The following is a 17,134-nucleotide window of genomic DNA, read 5'->3' as shown; positions in this document are numbered from 1 at the left end:
TAGAGCTGCCCGCGGATTGGCTCTCACGGCGTTCAGGTAGGAAAGGAGGTGTGTATCCAGCTTGGGCTCCAGTTTTCTGCCCGCCTCCTTTTACGTTATTGCGGAGCGACGGCGCCGGACAGTTAACGTCATCTAGGAGCACCGAGCAGCTTGGCTAAAAGTAAGGGTGGCGTGCTGATGGCCTTGTGGGCACTGACCCGCGTTCTGCGCTCTCTGAGCCTGGCGCCCCCGACCGTCGCCGTCCCTGCCCCGAGTGTGTTCCCCGCCGCCCAGGTAATCCATCTTACCCGGGAAGAAGGCTGCTTCGATTCGGGCTGCCAGAGATGGGGTCTGCGGGGATGCGAGGCGGGAGTTGCGAGTCTGGTCAGGAGTCAGGCAGGTCCGTGACCTTGGATAAGGCACACTTAGCCTCAGCTTTTTCCTCTACAAGTGTTGCTTTCTCATAGGGCGAAATTCTTCAGACGAGATACTAAAGGTGAAAGTGCTTTGCAGATCACCGGTTGTACGGGTTTCAGTAATAACGTTTCGAGTCCCTATGATAAGCCAGGTATAGGTAATAAACGTTTCAAATAAATGAACTCCTTTCAAATACTCTATAAGGCAGTTACTATTCCCATTTTATAGATGAGGAAAATAAGGAGTCTAAGGTCACACACCAACTATCAGAGCTAAGCAGTCTGTCTTTGAGAGCCTGTGCTCTTAACCATTATGATATGATACCTACAAGGATGAGTTACTGCTGATATTAGAGAATGCAGGGCAAGATACCAAGAACAGTGGCCTCAGGGGAGGGTATCCTGAGGTCCCAGTGGGTGACTGGTGAGTCACACAAAAGAGAAGTAAGTCTTGCTCCTCTGGAGCTTTCAGGCTGCTTATGGTAGAGTTTGGCAGATGCATGTTTAAAATTCAAATCCAAATCAACCTACTCTGAAATGCTGGGAATACAGCAAGGACCAAGAGTGAAATGACCCCTTTCCTCCATTCATATGTGAAGAATTCCCAGAAACAATGCAGAGGGCAAAAGGAATTGGCACTGATGGTGGTACATGGATGTGTGTAAGTTACCAGCTCTGGAGAAGGGAATTATTTAGGTAAAAACAGATTCCTGGAGAGGGAGAGTTCTGAGCAAAATTTGGAAGATTACCAACGGGAGAACATTACTGTGCAAGCTGTGAAGGGTGGAGTTTTTGGATAGCTGGTTTGGGATACATCCAGGAGGAAGTGGGCTACAAGCTAAAATTGATCTGTGCCCTCTGCCTTGGTTCTCTGATGCTTTGCCTTCAATTAGCTTTCAAATGAAAGAGATGTCTTCTTATCCCCAGATGATGAACAATGGCCTCCTCCAACAGCCCTCTGCCTTAATGTTGCTCCCCTGCCGCCCAGTCCTTACTTCTGTGGCCCTTAATGCCAACTTTGTGTCCTGGAAGAGTCGTACCAAGTACACCATTGCACCAGTGAAGATGAGGAAGTCTGGGGGCCGAGACCACACAGGTGGGAACAAGGACAGGGGGATTTAAGCAGTCAAAGGGAAAAACATGTTAAGACCCTAGACCTGTATATTGACACACTTGTACCTTGTAAGGCAGAGGAATGTAATTAAAAAGCACTTATTTAGCTCCTTTTGCATGTAGTATGTGCACAGGAGCCAGAGAGTAGAATACAAAGCAATAGGTAATTGGTCTATGCTTCTAAAGACAATTTGGGTAATTGAAGAAAATGGGCCATACACAGGAAGTGCCATGACATTTTCCTTCATACCCTTCAAAAATTTATAACAGGCTGGGTAAGGTGGCTCACGCCTGTAATCCCAGCATTTTGGGAGGCCGAGGCGGGCAGATCACCTGAGGTCACAAGTTTAAGACCAGGCTGGCCAACATGGCAAAACCCCATCTCTACTAAAACTATAAAAATTGGCCAGGCGCAGTGGCTCACATCTGTAATCCCAACACTTTGAGAGGCCAAGCCAGGCAGATCACTTGAGGCCAGGAATTCAAGACCAACCTGGCCAACATGGTGAAACCCCATGTCTACTAAAAATATAAAAATTAGCCAGGCGTAATGGTGCAGTCCTGTTATCCCAGCTACTTGGGAGGCTGAGGCATGAGAATCACTTGAGCCCGGGAGGTGGAGGCTGCAGTGGGCCAAGATCGCGCTGCTGCACTCCAGCCTGGGCAACAGAGCAAGACTCTGTCTCAAAAAAAAAAAAAAAAAATTAACCAGGTGTGGTGATGGGCACCTGTAATCCCAGCTACTTAGGAGGCTGAGGCAGGAGAATCGCTTGAACCCAGGAGGTGGAGGTTGCAGTGAGCCAAAATCGCACCATTGTATTCCAGCCCAGGTGACACAGCAAGACTCGTCTCAAAAAATATATATATTTATAACAGGCCGGGTGTGGTGGCTCCTGCCTATAATCCCAACACTTTGGAAGGCTAGGGCGGGAGGATCACTTGAGGTCAGGATCCAGCCTGGGCAACAGAGTGAGACCCCATCACACGCATGCAAAAAATTTGTAACAGTTGAAATTATTTAAGTATGATTTACACGGCTCTCAGTAAACTTACTGATTTCAGTAATTTGAAAATATTTTGGCTGGGCGCAGTGGCTCACGCCTGTAATCCCAGCACTTTGGGAGGCCAAGGCGGGCGGATCATAAGGTCAAGAGATTGAAACCATCCTGGCTAACACAGTGAAACCCCGTCTCTACTAAAAATACAAAAAATTAGCCGGGCGTGGTGGCAGGCCCCTGTAGTCCCAGCTACTCGGGAGGCTGAGGCAGGAGAATGGTGTGAACCCAGGAGGCGGAGCTTGCAGTGAGCACTCCAGCCTGGGCAACGGATCAAGACTCTGTCTCAAAAAAAAAAAAAGAAAATATTTTATTTGGAAGTTTTATACAGTTTCAATAATCATATAATGTTTCTTCACCAAGCTTCATGTTGGTGTTGCCCCTCCTTACTCCAGTGTGCTGTGCAAATTTTTATCATTTTCTGCTTGTGACACAATGCTAAGCACTGCTGTCTGGCAAAGAATGGGCCAGTTCCCAGTGCTGGAAACTAAACTACTCTGACCTGAATCATACCCCCAACTGTCCTAAACCACAGGCCGAATCCGGGTACATGGTATTGGCGGGGGCCACAAACAACGTTATCGCATGATTGACTTTCTGCGTTTCCGGCCTGAGGAGACCAAGTCAGGACCCTTTGAGGAGAAGGTTATCCAAGTCCGCTATGATCCCTGTAGGCAAGTTTGGGATTTGGGATGATGATGGAATGGTCTGAATAACTGCATAGCTTCTCAGAAGATGTGGGGCTGCCTAGATGGTCTGCTTACCTGTCCCTCACCCTGATTAGGTCAGCAGACATAGCTCTGGTTGCTGGGGGCAGCCGGAAACGCTGGATCATTGCCACGGAAAACATGCAGGCTGGAGACACAATCTTGAACTCTAACCACATAGGCCGAATGGCAGGTGAGAGATGGCTACCAGATGTGTGGGCTGGAGGCAGCAAAGGTTCTAGAGCTAATGAAATCCTGTCTTTTAGTTGCTGCTCGGGAAGGGGATGCGCATCCTCTTGGGGCTCTGCCTGTGGGGACCCTCATCAACAACGTGGAAAGTGAGCCAGGCCGGGGTGCCCAATATATCCGAGCTGCAGGTATGGGGAAAGGAGTTGCCTGGGTCCTATAGTTTGGAAAGGCAAGGAGAGTCTGAACCCATGGTTCCACATCTGGTACTGGCAGAGAAAATTAAGGAAAAAACAAAACATGAGGATGAAGATATGCATGTGTTTTGACCTAAAACATAGCATGCGCCCTTCTTTGTGCTCCTAAAGAGCAAAGCAAGGGCAGCATGTGGGGTATGTCCCCTATGTAAGTCCCTCTGCACCCCCGTTTTGTGGAGGGTGGCAAATCGGCTTCTTTCCCCAGGGACGTGTGGTGTGCTACTGCGGAAGGTGAATGGCACAGCCATTATCCAGCTGCCCTCTAAGAGGCAGATGCAGGTGTGTATGGGTATGGGTGGGAGGGGTCAGCAAAGGAGGAATTTTTGGAATGTAACTTTCCTGTCTGGGATAGCTCCCAGGTGTTTTGTGATGCAAGGAACTGCCTTGAGCTGAGGCTGTCCTTTTCTGCCACATGACTTAGGTGTGCTTTGTTGGATTGGCGCCATAATTAATTTTTTTTTTTTTTGAAACAGAGTCTTGCTCTGTCGCCCAGGCTGGAGTGCAATGGCACAATCTCGGCTCACTGCGACCTCCACCTCCCAGGTTCTAGCAGTTCTCCTGCCTCAGCCTCCCGAGTAGGTGGGATTGCAGGCACGCACCACCACAGCCAGCTAATTTTTGTGTTTTAGTAGAGATGGGGTTTCACCATGTTGTCCAGGCTGGTCTCGAACTCCTTACCTCGTAATCCACCCACCTTGGCCTCCCAAAGTGCTGAGATTACAGGAGTGAGCCACCGCGCCTGGCCCTAATTAATTTTTTTTGAGACAGGGTCTCACTCTATTGCTTGAGTGCAGTGGCACAGTCAGCTCACTGCAGCCTCAAACTCCTGGGTTCAAGCATTCCTGCCTCAGCCCCCCAAGTAGCTGGGACTACAGGCGCACACCACTCCACCAGGCTAATTTTCATATTTTTTGTAGAGACAGTGTCACCATGTTGGCCAGGCTGGTCTCGAACTCCTGAGCTCAAGCGATCTGCCTGCCTAGGCTCCCACGGTGCTGGGATTACAGGTGTCAGCCACTGCACCTGGCCCTTTTGTATTTATTACAAAATATCTACAAAAATAAAAAATATTTTTTATTTTTGTAGAGATGGGGGTCTCATTATGTTGCCCAGGCTGGTCTCGAACTTGTGAGCTCAAGTGATCCTCCAGCCTTGGCCTCCCAAAGTGCTGGGATTACTGGCGTGAGCTCTTTGTTTTCAACTACTTAGTTCCTACTATAGGACCTTCACTTAGCGTCAACCATCTGGTGCTTTTCCTTTCTCCTCTCCCTTCTCTCCGTGAGTCTAAGAAGCCCCCCAAGGGTGTGCTGTCAACATTGTCAAGCTCTTTCCCCCACATTGTACAGAATCTCCATCTGTTTTCTCTGTCAGGTGCTGGAAACGTGTGTAGCAACAGTAGGCCGAGTATCCAACGTTGATCATAACAAACGGGTCATTGGCAAGGCAGGTCGCAACCGCTGGCTGGGCAAGAGGCCTAACAGTGGGCGGTGGCACCGCAAGGGGGGCTGGGCTGGCCGAAAGATTCGGCCACTACCCCCCATGAAGAGTTATGTGAAGCTGCCTTCTGCTGCTGCCCAAAGCTGATATCCCTGTACTCTAATAAAATGCCCCCCCACTCCTGTTTTAATCTGTTGATGTTTTTGGGGTTTTTTTGTTTTTGCGGGGGAGGGGATGGTACAGACTAAACGTGGGGAAAAGAAGTAAAAAGTGTGGAAGAGAAAGTACAAGACACTGGGTCTGTCCCCACCGCAATTCCCTTACAGGTAATGGAGCCGGGAATGGAAATAAATGACGTCCAAGGCCTTTTCCAGTTCTGACTTTGGGAAACGGGGAGGGCACTTCCGCAGGAGAGAGGACAAAAGGAAGAGGAAAGGGCGGCGCAGAGAAGGAGGTGCTGCGTCGCCAAGGTGGCACCCGCGGCTCCGCCCCAGCGCTCTCCCAGGGCCCCTAGCTTTCCGCTGGGTCCGGCGGAAATGAGCCGTGGCTTTTGGCTGGCGGAGCCGCTGGCAGGGACCGGGCCCCACCCGGGTGCAGCTCTGTTCCGCAAAGGCACTCACGCGGGTGCAGCTCTGTTCCGCAAAGGCACGTCCCCTCGTCTCTCCGTCTCGACACCCTCGCGGGGCCCAGGTGGGGCCCAAGTCGCCGCCAGCGTCTGTGCCGCGTCCCTTGCTCTGTGAAGGACAGGCCTCGCGCCAGGACCCCAGTGGACTTCTGAGGTGGCCAGAGCCCCACCGCGGCCCCTTGCTTCTCCTCCCCTGCCCATTTGCCCATCGAGCCTCGCCCTCACCCAATCTCGGTCCCCCATCCTACCGTGCCTCAGGGTTCTAGCTTATGGGCCCTAATCCCCCCTCCCCTACCTTACCGCGCGCCCCTGGCTTCTCCGGTCTCCAACCTCGTTCCCCCAAGCCCCTCACCTACCTGGTCTGTGCACCCTGCCCTGGGTCTCGCGGCGCCCCCACCAGCCCTCTTGTTCCAGTTGCTCTAGTCGGAGACGCCTCCAACCCACCAGTGCCTCCTCCTAGTCCATCGCGCCTTGCCCTCCCACTCCACCACCAGTTCTCAGGTCTCTTAACTCTGCGATCTCGGGACTCAACTCGGGTCTCACACTCCCATGCTCCAATCCTTAGAGACAGCACCCCTTTTCACACACACTCACGATCTCCCTCCCAAACATACCCCTCTGGGCTTCACATACCCCATGGGTTGTTGCCTGTTCCAAGGCCTTGGGATTCACTTGTAACTCCAAGGCTGCCCTGCCCCCACTAGTCCGCCCACTGTTCTAAGCCAACCCACTCCAGGCCGCAGGGTCTTGGGGACCTTTTAGCCCCCAAATTTTGTGTTCTTTCACAACAAACACCCCAGTGTTCTCTGCTTAGGCCTGCCCCCACCCAGCGTGCAGCATGGAACTCCTGGGCCTGGCTTTACCCCACCCCGCCTGACAGCTGTTGCCATTTGCTTCCCCACCTCCTGGATATCTTTGATTTTCTGACCTCTCCTTACTCTAGCTTGTCTCTTCTCTTTTCCTTGTGTGCTCCAGGTGCCAGGATGGTGGGGGAACTCCGCTACAGGGAATTCAGGGTGCCCCTGGGGCCCGGCTTACATGCCTATCCTGATGAGCTGATCCGCCAGCGAGTGGGCCATGATGGGCATCCTGAGTACCAGGTCCGTTGGCTCATCCTGCGGCGTGGTGATGAGGGGGACGGAGGCTCTGGCCAGGTGGACTGCAAGGCTGAGCACATCCTGCTGTGGATGTCCAAGGATGAGATCTATGCCAACTGCCACAAGATGCTGGGCGAGGATGGCCAGGTCATCGGGCCCTCCCAGGAGTCTGCAGGGGATGTTGGGGCCCTGGACAAATCTGTGCTGGAGGAGATGGAAACCGATGTGAAGTCCCTCATTCAGAGAGCCCTTCGGCAGCTGGAGGAGTGTGTGGGCACCATCCCTCCTGCTCCTCTACTTCACACTGTCCACGTGCTCAGCGCCTATGCCAGCATTGAGCCCCTCACTGGGGTATTCAAGGACCCAAGGGTCCTGGACTTGCTCATGCACATGTTGAGTAGTCCCGATTATCAAATTCGCTGGAGTGCAGGCCGGATGATACAAGCCCTTTCCTCCCATGACGCTGGTGAGGGGCAGTGTGGGGAGGAAGGGAAAGCAGGAGAAGGGCTGGGTCGGCTCAGGGACTCACAGGACACTGTGGCAGGAGCCTCTGATCTCATCAGTACGTAAATGATTCTGTTGCCCTTCTCTTAGAGCTGGAAGAAAAGGAGGTGGGAATGGGAGTGAGGGTGGGGGTTATCTGCCAAAAGAGGAAAGACTGTCTTCAAGAACCTCATATTAATTAGTTGCTTTTTATGCAAAGGAAGAATTTAGAATTTAGACTATTGTAGATCGTGTTTATGTGCGTGTGTGTGTGTATGCGTATAAGTTAGCAAATTTTAGCTTTTGAAGCAAATCAGTTCTTTCCCATTGTGTGGTGGCAAAAGGATTGGATTGAAAGAGTAGAGGGTCTAAGATTTCTAGGAAGGGTGAGATTAGGGAGAAGTTACCGATTGGGGTGTGGGTTACAGGGACCCGGACTCAGATCCTTCTGTCACTGAGCCAACAAGAAGCCATTGAGAAACACCTGGATTTTGACAGCCGCTGTGCTCTGCTAGCACTGTTTGCACAGGCCACGCTCTCTGAACACCCCATGTCTTTCGAGGGCATTCAGCTACCACAGGTAACCTTTGGGGGTGTAAGGTGGGGGGATCTTGTGAACAAGATCTAGGGACCAGGCCTTTGCACCTATCTACAGAGGATGGTATGGAGAGAGGGGCTTAAACTGGGACAAGGTGGATATAGGCCAAAGGTTGTATCCCACAGGTCCCAGGAAGGGTGCTCTTCTCCCTGGTGAAGCGGTATTTGCATGTCACCTCGCTCCTGGATCAGCTGAACGACAGTGCTGCAGAGCCAGGAGCCCAGAACACCTCTGCTCCTGAGGAGTTGAGTGGGGAGAGGGGTCAACTGGAGCTGGAGTTCAGTATGGCCATGGGCACCCTGATCTCAGAGCTGGTGCAAGCCATGCGCTGGGACCAGGCCTCAGACAGACCAAGGAGCTCAGCACGGTCCCCCGGTTCCATCTTCCAGCCTCAGCTGGCAGATGTGAACCCAGGGCTCCCCGCCGCCCAGGCTCAGCCCTCCTTCAGGAGGTCGAGACGTTTTCGCCCTCGTTCTGAGTTCGCAAGTGGCAATACCTATGCCTTGTATGTGCGGGACACACTGCAGCCGGGGATGCGAGTGCGGATGCTGGATGATTATGAGGAGATCAGTGCTGGGGATGAGGGCGAGTTTCGGCAGAGCAACAACGGTGTGCCTCCTGTGCAGGTGAGTGGCACACGGTGGTGGGACGCTGTTGGGGGTCTATTTGGGGTGGGGCAGAGCTGAGACTTCCATACGGGGGGGCTCCAGCAGGCCACCCAAAGAGAAAGGTTTCGTTAAGATTGGGATGGTGAAAAAGAGTCAGTAGTTGAGAGGGGGGCCATTCTGAGAGCTGGGAAAATCTGGGTTTAGGAGGCTGTGAAGTCAAGAAGACTCACACCCAGGAAGAAACTGATATAGCCAGACTTCTCCAAAGGTCAGGGTCAGGGAGATGGAGTGGTGGAGGCCAGAAGGAAGTGTGGGGGCATAAGCCATGAAAGATAGGGTGAGAGGAGAGACAGGCCCATCGCCCAAAGGAGAAGGCATCCTGTGTGTGTGTGTGTATGTGTGTTTGTATTCTCCATATGCTGCTGTTTTGTTATGTGGAGGTTTTTCTAAAACCTGGCCAGGTGGTCACCCTGAGGGCTATAAGTCCTCAATACTGGGCCACAGCCAGTCATTTGTGAGTCCTCCCTTCCCTCTCTTTCTTTCCCTATCCTCCAGGTATTGTGGGAGTCAACAGGCCGCACCTATTGGGTGCACTGGCACATGCTGGAGATCTTGGGCTTTGAGGAAGACATTGAGGACATAGTTGAGGCTGATGAGTACCAAGGGGCAGTGGCCAGTAGAGTCCTGGGTAGAGGTGAGCTCAGGGAGGAAGCAAGGGTCAGCTCTAAGCAGAGGAACGGTGGTCCTGCTGAGTTGCTAGTGACATCCTTGTGCCCCTCGGCCCATTTCCACAGCCCTGCCTGCCTGGCGCTGGAGGCCCATGACAGAACTCTATGCTGTGCCTTACGTGCTGCCTGAGGATGAGGACACTGAGGAGTGTGAACATCTGACCCTTGCTGAGTGGTGGGAACTCCTCTTCTTCATCAAGAAGCTGGATGGACCTGACCATCAGGAGGTTCTCCAGATCCTCCAGGAGAACCTAGATGGGGAGGTAGAGCCAGCCTGGAGACACTCAGAGGTTGGAGGGCTCTATTGCAAGGGCTCGACTGTATAGAGCATTTGGAAGGCTCAGGATAAAAAGTGGAGGTCAGAGAGTGGAAGGGGCTGCAGAGGAGGGGTCTGGAATTTTCAGAGGTGGGAGGGTGAGCTGTTTGGGAGGAGCCAGCTGCCAGCCGTGAGAGGATCAGGATGGAGGGTATGTGTGCAGAGAGACCCCCACCCCTACCAAGTGCTCCCTGGAGCCTCTGTGTCGGCAGGGCTGTCTGCAGTGAGAGCTTCTCCTTGATGGCAGATTCTGGATGATGAGATCCTAGCTGAACTGGCTGTGCCCATAGAATTGGCCCAGGACTTGCTGCTGACTCTGCCACGGCGACTCAATGACAGTGCCCTGAGGGACCTGATCAACTGCCATGTCTACAAGAAGTACGGGCCTGAAGCCCTAGCAGGGAACCCAGCCTACCCATCCCTTCTAGAAGCCCAAGAAGATGTCCTCCTGCTGGAAGCTCAGGCCCAGGCTAAGGACTCAGAAAATGCAGCCAAAGTGGAAGGTGGGTGCCAGACACAGCAGCTGAGCTGACACACCTTCAGGGCATTAGCACAGGAGAGATGTCTGTGCTGATTTTTATGCAATCCTTTCTGGAAGTGATGCCACCTTAGAATCTGCAACTTAGAGAGAAGCAACAAATGGAGAAGCAGGCATTGTGTTCCCTCAAAGAATGAAGGAAGATGTAAAGTTAGAAAATTGCGAGAGAATTTTGAAGACTTAAAAAAGCCCCTACATTTAGCTTTTTCTCTTGTACAGAAACATATTCCACGCTTTGAAATAAAGGGAAGTGCTCTCCTGTTTTCAGATGAAGCTACTTTGCTATTTTAAGAATATAAAGGCCGGGCGCGGTGGCTCATGCCTGTAATCCCAGCACTTTGGAAGGCCAAGGCAGGCGGATCATGAGGTCAGGAGATCGAGATCATCCTGCCTAACATGGTGAAACCCCGTCTCTACTAAAACTACAAAAAAGAACAATTAGTCGGGCATGGTGGTGGGCACCTGTAGTCCCAGCTACTGGAGGCTGAGGCAGGAGAATGGCGTGAACCCAGGAGGCGGAGGTTGCAGTGAGCCGAGATCATGCCACTGCACTCCAGCCTGGGTGACAGAGCGAGACTCCGTCTCAAAAAATATATATATATATAAAATTTGTCATGAAGCTGTTTTACAAGGACATTAAGAGATTAGATCCCCAAACCTAACTTTTAGGGGGATTAAAAAATTTAAAACAGGCCGGGTGCAGTGGCTCACGCTTGTAATCCCAGCACTTTGGGAGGCCGAGGCGGGCGGATCACGAGGTCAGGAGATCAAGACCACAGTGAAACCTCGTCTCTACTAAAAAAATACAAAAAATTAGCCAGGCGTGGTGGCGGGCGCCTGTAGTCCCAGCTACTCGGAGAGGCTGAGGCAGGAGAATGGCGTGAACCCGGGAGGCGGAGCTTGCAGTGAGCCAAGATCGCGCCACTGCACTCCAGCCTGGGTGACAGAGCAAGACTCCGTCTCAAAAAAAAAAAAAAAATTTAAAACATTTTTTAGGAGAAATTAGAGAAAAAGATTGAGAGTTATGAATCTATTTCTGAGCCTTCACATTACTAACAATGGCCAACTCCTGTGACTCTCCCTTTCCTGTAGCAAAAGAACCCCCATCTCAGAGTCCCAACACTCCCCTGCGGCGTCTGGTGGAGGGTTATGGTCCAGCTGTGAAAATCCTCCTGGATCTAGAGCAAGCCCTCAGCTCGGAGGGGACCCAGGAGAACAAGGTCAAGCCACTCCTGCTGCAGCTGCAGCGGCAGCCGCAGCCCTTCCTGGCACTGATGCAGAGCCTGGACACTCCGGAGACTAACAGGACCCTGCACCTGACCGTGCTGAGGTGAGAGCATGGTGACAGGTGGGATCTCTGAGGGCAAAGGGGGTCCATGAGGCTGGCTGCACATTTCTCTGCCCCCAGAATCCTGAAGCAGCTGGTGGACTTCCCCGAGGCGCTGCTGCTCCCCTGGCATGAGGCCGTGGATGCCTGCATGGCCTGCCTGCGGTCCCCAAACACTGATCGAGAGGTACCCCTGCCCTGCTCTGGGGAGAGGCTGGGGGAGAGGATAAAGGCAGCCACTGGCAAGGCACACCTGCTGGGCAAGGCTCTGGAGGGCGTGATAGAGCCTTTGGGCTCTTGGTTTGAGTTTCGCTTTTAAAATTGAATTTCATTTTTTTTAAATAGGTAATACATTCACATGGTTCACAAATCAAAACGCTCTAACAAGGTATACACTGAGAATTCTTGATCTCACCCAAATCTCTGTTCTCCCAGTGTCCCCCACACACCCCTTACTGGTAACTACTTGTATTAATTTATGTATCTTTCTCGTGTTCCCTTATGCAAATATAAGCAAACCCAAATGTGTGATCTTGCCACTCTCTTTTTTACACAAAAGGATATGGAGATATTATTACATAAAACATTAAGAGCTTCAATAGCTCCATTTTTGGCTAGGCCTGTGGGAGAAAGGGGGATGAAGGAGGCAGAGGGCCCATCACATACCAGAGTCCCCTGCAAGAGCTACAGAGAAGTCCTGGGCACAGAAGGCTTCAGAAGGGCTCAGAGAACTAGGGTCATGGTGACAGTAGGTATTTGCAGTGTGGCTGTATTTTTGGCCGTTACCTAGAATTTTCTTTCTAAGGCAGGCTCATTGGGTATACACACAAACCCAGTCCCTGTCAGCCCCTTCCCGGCCATCCAGGTGTCTGTGCCTGAACATCTCAAAACAGCCCTACAACTGGTTTTTGGGACAGTGGGGCCTGGATGAAAGAACCCAGGGATGCTCTCTGCAGTTTTTGCCAATATAATCAGCAGCCTAGAACCCTAGAGTAGCAAGGCATCTTGTGCCCTTTTCCATTTTGGTTTGTCTTTGGTTCTCTAACCACCTGGCTCTTGTGTCTCCCCATCCCTGTCTTTTCACTTCCTCACTCTGCCTTGCTCACTGTAGCACCCCCAGCACCCAGTACACAGAGTACACAGTGGGTACCTGCTACTGCAGATGCGCTTGTGGCCCTCACCCTGTCTTCATTCATCTCCTCCCTTATGTCCCCACCCAGGTGCTCCAGGAACTGATTTTCTTCCTGCATCGCCTGACCTCAGTGAGCAGGGACTATGCCGTGGTGCTGAATCAGCTGGGAGCAAGAGACGCCATCTCCAAGGCCCTGGAAAAGCACCTGGGAAAGCTGGAGCTGGCTCAGGAGCTGCGGGACATGGTGTTCAAGTGTGAGAAGCATGCCCACCTCTACCGCAAACTCATCACCAACATCCTGGGAGGCTGCATCCAGGTCAGGAGGAAGGGGAGCTTGTGGGCTTAGAGTGGCATCAGAATATGAAACCCCAGCAGTGGCGGGTAAGGGCTGTGTTCCCATGGCTGGGAACAACAGGTGACTCTAGTGACCCTGGGACATTTGTTCCCCTGCCCCTCTTCCCCATCTGGGCCTGCTCTGCTGGTGCTGTAGAGGAAGTCCCACTGCTGCTTGGTCTATCCTTCATCCGTGTTTCCATGTGTCTCTCCGTGTTCCTCCTGCCCCTGTGCCCCTTCTCTCTGATGTTCCGGCTGCAGATGGTGCTGGGCCAGATCGAAGACCACAGACGAACCCACCGGCCCATCAACATCCCTTTCTTTGATGTGTTCCTCAGATACCTGTGCCAGGGTTCGTGCCTGTTGCCGTGTTGCTCCACCTCCCCACACCTGTGTCTGTTTCCCCTCTACACCCTACCTGGCTGTGACCACCACCACTTCCCACTTGCCCCCAGGCTCCCGTGTGGAAGCGAAGGAGGACAAGTGCTGGGAGAAGGTGGAGGTGTCCTCCAACCCACACCGGGCCAGCAAGCTGACAGACCACAACCCCAAGACCTACTGGGAGTCCAACGGCAGCGCCGGCTCCCACTACATCACCCTGCACATGCGCCAGGGCATCCTCATCAGGTAACGCTCCCACGCATGTGCTTTGCCACACACCTACGCTTTCCTGTGACGCCCCTGTGTTTGTTTTGGGGGAAGCACCACCCCCCTGGACTTGGCCATGGGCCCTGTCTACAAGTTCCAAATGGTTTTTCCTCCGCACTCCCAGGCAACTGACTCTGCTTGTGGCTAGCGAGGACTCGAGCTACATGCCGGCTCGAGTGGTGGTGTGCGGGGGTGATAGCACTAGCTCTCTTCACACGGAACTCAACTCGGTAGGACCCCAGGGCCATTAGCCATTACTCCACCCTTCACAGGATCTGCCCTCCTGCTTCGATCTGGCCCTATCCTACTTTTTTCTACTCCCACCTGTCTTGAGCCCCGCAGAAAGTAGTGTCCTTTATCCCTGTGCTTGTGCCACCAGGCCCTGAACAATGAGGGTGGCATGAGGACAGCTTTGTCAGGACCCTACACATCCCAGGGCTGGGGAAGGGAGGGAAACAGTGAGGGGACTGGAGCCTAGAGCCAACTCGGCTCAGCACTCCCATCTGCACATGTGGAGGTGACAGCCTTCTCTGCCCCCTGCCAGGTGAATGTGATGCCCTCTGCCAGCCGGGTGATCCTCCTGGAGAACCTGACCCGCTTCTGGCCCATCATCCAGATCCGCATAAAGCGCTGCCAGCAGGTGGGGCCAGGGATGTGGGGTGTGGCCCTGGGTAGGGGGCTCTGAGCCCCATAAACGGGCAGATCTTGAGCCAGAGGACCAGCCTGGGTCTCCAGCAGCTCCAGGGATGAGGTTCGAGGGTGTAGCTGACCCCAGCCCATCCCAAGGAGGTGTGGGGCGAGTGAAGATAGTCCTGTGTGTGTTTCAGGGTGGCATTGATACACGCATTCGGGGGTTAGAGATCCTAGGCCCCAAGCCCACGTTCTGGCCAGTGTTCCGGGAGCAGCTGTGTCGTCACACACGCCTCTTCTACATGATTCGGGCGCAGGCCTGGAGCCAGGACATGGCAGAGGACCGCAGGAGCCTCCTGCACCTGAGTTCTAGGTGTGTGAGAGTGTGCGTGTATGCTTGTGTCTGTGGGAAGGGCAAGGCTGTTGCAAACAGCTGGCCGGCAGGGGTCCATGGAAGCTGTGAGATGGAGGTTTAATATGTGTGGGGAGGGGGCTGGAGTGTTCTGACCTGTGGGAGGGGAAGAAAGGATAAAGAGAAAAGATTTCTCCAGTGGGCTGGGAATGGGATATACCAGTTAGCACAGGGCAGTTCTGAAGTACCAGGGGGGCCTTCGGTTTGGGTGCTGGGGGTTAGCTGGCAGTCTTAGGAAGGGTGGACACTGAGATAACATACACCTCAAGCCCCTGACACCTTCCTCCTCCATTCTCACCCCCAGACTCAATGCGGCTCTGCGCCAGGAGCAGAATTTTGCTGACCGCTTCCTCCCTGATGACGAGGCTGCCCAAGCTCTGGGCAAGACCTGCTGGGAGGCCCTGGTCAGCCCTGTGGTGCAGAACATCACCTCCCCTGGTAACTATCCTGACGTCTGGACCCATTACTATCTCAGGGCTTGGCTCCACTAATGAGCTCCTTCTTGCTCTACCCTAGAACCACCTGGATTATGTCTTGGCCCTTTTGGCACCTGCATTTGTAATCCCAGTGCTGTCTTCTCACAGCCCAGGGGCTGCCCCCTTTCCCATGTCTCTCAAGCGTCAGGGGACACCATAAGTGCAGGAGGTGCCTTGTTACCCCACTCCCTTTATCATTCTTCTTTTTTTTTTTTTTTTTTTTTTGAGACGGAGTTTCACTCTTGTTACCCATGCTGGAGTGCAATGGCATGATCTCGGCTCACTGCAACCTCTGCCTCCCAGGTTCAGGCAATTCTCCTGCCTCAGCCTCCCAAGTAGCTGGGATTACAGGCATGCGCCACCATGCCTGGCTAATTTTATTTTATTTTATTTTTTTGAGACAGAGTTTCGCTCTTGTTGCCTAGACTGGAGTGCAATGGCGTGGTCTCAGCTCACTGCAACCTCTGCCTCCAGGGTTCAAGTGATTCTCCTGCCTCAGCCTCCCAAATAGCTGGAATTACAGGCATGGGCCACCAGGCCCAGCTAATTTTTTTTTTTTTTTTTTGAGACGGAGTCTTGCTCTGTCCCCCAGGCTGAAGTGCAGTGGCGCAATCTCGGCTCACTGCAAGCTCTGCCTCCCGGGTTCACGCCATTCTCCTGCCTCAGCCTCCCGAGTAGCTGAGACTACAGGCGCCCGCCAACACGCCCGGCTAATTTTTTGTATTTTTAGTAGAGACGGGGTTTCACCGTGTTAGCCAGGATGATCTCGATCTCCTGACCTCGTGATCCGCCCGCCTCGGCCTCCCAAAGTGCTGGGATTACAGGCTTGAGCCACCGCGCCCAGCCTGCCCAGCTAATTTTGTACTTTTAGTAGAGAAGGATTTTCTCTACGTTGGTCAGGCTGGTCTCGAACTCCCAGTCTCAGGTGATCCACCCACCTCAGTCTCCCGAAGTGCTGGGATTACAGGCATGAGCCACCGCGCCCGACCCACACCTGGCTAATTTTATATTTTTAGTAGAGATGGGGTTTCTCCATGTTGGTCAGGCTGATCTCGAACTCCCGACCTCAGGTGATCCGCCCACCTCAGCCTCCCAAAGTGTTGGGATTACAGGCATGAACCACCGCGCCTGGCCTTTTCTATTTTTTTATGTTTATTTCTTATTTTTAAAGGTGGGGTCCTGCTATGTTGACCAGGCCAGTCTCAAACTCCTGCCTCAAGCGATCCTCTCATCTCAGCCTCCCAAAGTGCTGGGATTACAGGCATAAACCACCCTACCCGGCCCCCTCCCTTGTATCATTCCGTCCAGTTGCTCTATCTCCACATTCCTGTTCAGCCCAACCTCTCCCACTTCCCTGCAGACATGGCTGTGCCTTGATTTGTTTATCTCACCCTCTAGATGAGGATGGCATTAGCCCCCTGGGTTGGCTGCTGGACCAGTACCTGGAGTGTCAGGAAGCTGTCTTCAACCCCCAGAGCCGCGGCCCAGCTTTCTTCTCGCGGGTGCGCCGTCTCACTCACCTGCTGGTGCATGTCGAGCCCTGCGAGGCACCCCCTCCTGTGGCAGCCACTCCTCGGCCCAGTGAGTAGTGGAGATTCAGGTGGGGAGCTCTAGTCAGGAGCATTTTCCTGGGCCCCACGTGTACACCACAGGCTTCTGTCCATCCCCATCCTTCCCCTCCCTATGGACTCAGCCTGTTCATCTTCCAGGTTTGTGTCACCTCCATCCATGAACATCATTTTGGGTGGCAGCATGTCAGGAAAGGCCTCAGGGAACCCCCTTGGATGGGGACTTGGGAGTGGAGGGGCTGCCCCCTCCTTGCCTCTGCCACTTTCCTGGTCTCCACAGAAGGCAGAAACAGAAGCCACGACTGGAGCTCCTTGGCTACCCGGGGCCTTCCAAGCAGCATCATGAGAAACCTGACACGCTGTTGGCGGGCCGTGGTGGAGAAGCAGGTGGGCAGGAGCAGGCCTGGGGGAGAAAGGGGACACCATAATGGTGGCATGTTGGGTTGTATCTTCATGCTCCTGCCC

At 53.2% G+C, this 17,134-nt stretch overlaps 2 protein-coding genes and 1 long non-coding RNA gene across 17 annotated transcripts in view; 2 read left to right on the top strand and 1 right to left on the bottom strand.

Annotated features, from left to right (window-relative positions):
• The first annotated feature begins 90 nt into the window (after positions 1-90).
• Positions 91-5,340, top strand: MRPL2 (mitochondrial ribosomal protein L2). 2 transcript variants are annotated; one of them, XM_055263184.2, is made up of 7 exons: positions 91-273; positions 1,323-1,491; positions 3,099-3,237; positions 3,348-3,463; positions 3,537-3,647; positions 3,919-3,992; positions 5,085-5,340. In XM_055263184.2, the coding sequence occupies exons 1-7, from the start codon at positions 178-180 to the stop codon at positions 5,295-5,297; spliced, it is 918 nt and encodes a 305-aa protein (XP_055119159.1). In that variant the 5' UTR covers positions 91-177; the 3' UTR covers positions 5,298-5,340. The 2 variants fall into 2 exon arrangements, with proteins under 2 accessions (XP_055119159.1, XP_055119160.1); XM_055263185.2 differs by lacking the exon at positions 3,919-3,992.
• Positions 5,341-5,482: 142 nt separating this feature from the next.
• CUL7 (cullin 7) overlaps positions 5,483-17,134 on the top strand; it is a 17,003-nt gene continuing 5,351 nt past the window's right edge. For 2 of the 14 annotated variants that reach the window (XM_063633037.1, XM_063633036.1), the window contains exons 1-18: positions 5,483-5,795; positions 6,751-7,338; positions 7,784-7,935; positions 8,079-8,579; positions 9,117-9,255; positions 9,356-9,552; positions 9,853-10,108; positions 11,236-11,473; positions 11,552-11,657; positions 12,691-12,918; positions 13,197-13,287; positions 13,391-13,562; positions 13,708-13,813; positions 14,128-14,223; positions 14,411-14,586; positions 14,930-15,063; positions 16,500-16,682; positions 16,950-17,056. In XM_063633037.1, coding sequence (XP_063489107.1) covers positions 5,687-5,795; positions 6,751-7,338; positions 7,784-7,935; positions 8,079-8,579; positions 9,117-9,255; positions 9,356-9,552; positions 9,853-10,108; positions 11,236-11,473; positions 11,552-11,657; positions 12,691-12,918; positions 13,197-13,287; positions 13,391-13,562; positions 13,708-13,813; positions 14,128-14,223; positions 14,411-14,586; positions 14,930-15,063; positions 16,500-16,682; positions 16,950-17,056 — 3,579 coding nt within the window. In that variant the 5' untranslated portion in view covers positions 5,483-5,686. Of the gene's footprint in view, positions 5,930-6,750; positions 7,435-7,783; positions 7,936-8,078; positions 8,580-9,116; positions 9,256-9,355; positions 9,580-9,852; positions 10,109-11,235; positions 11,474-11,551; positions 11,658-12,690; positions 12,919-13,196; positions 13,288-13,390; positions 13,563-13,707; positions 13,814-14,127; positions 14,224-14,410; positions 14,587-14,929; positions 15,064-16,499; positions 16,683-16,949; positions 17,057-17,134 lie in introns of all 14 variants that reach the window. The other 12 variants (XM_063633030.1, XM_063633029.1, XM_063633033.1 and 9 more) reach the window with 8 other exon arrangements.
• Positions 15,477-17,134, bottom strand: part of LOC134735780 (uncharacterized) — a 3,637-nt gene continuing 1,979 nt past the window's right edge. Inside the window, exon 2 of the long non-coding RNA XR_010119256.1 lies at positions 15,477-17,072. This is a non-coding gene — a long non-coding RNA (uncharacterized lncRNA). The remainder of the gene's footprint in view (positions 17,073-17,134) is intronic.

The sequence above is a fragment of the Symphalangus syndactylus genome, chromosome 23 (assembly GCF_028878055.3).
Source record: "Symphalangus syndactylus isolate Jambi chromosome 23, NHGRI_mSymSyn1-v2.1_pri, whole genome shotgun sequence".
NCBI lineage: Eukaryota > Metazoa > Chordata > Mammalia > Primates > Hylobatidae > Symphalangus > Symphalangus syndactylus.
The sequence above is the reverse complement of the archived record's forward strand: the minus strand, read 5'-3'. Positions and strand labels throughout refer to the sequence as shown.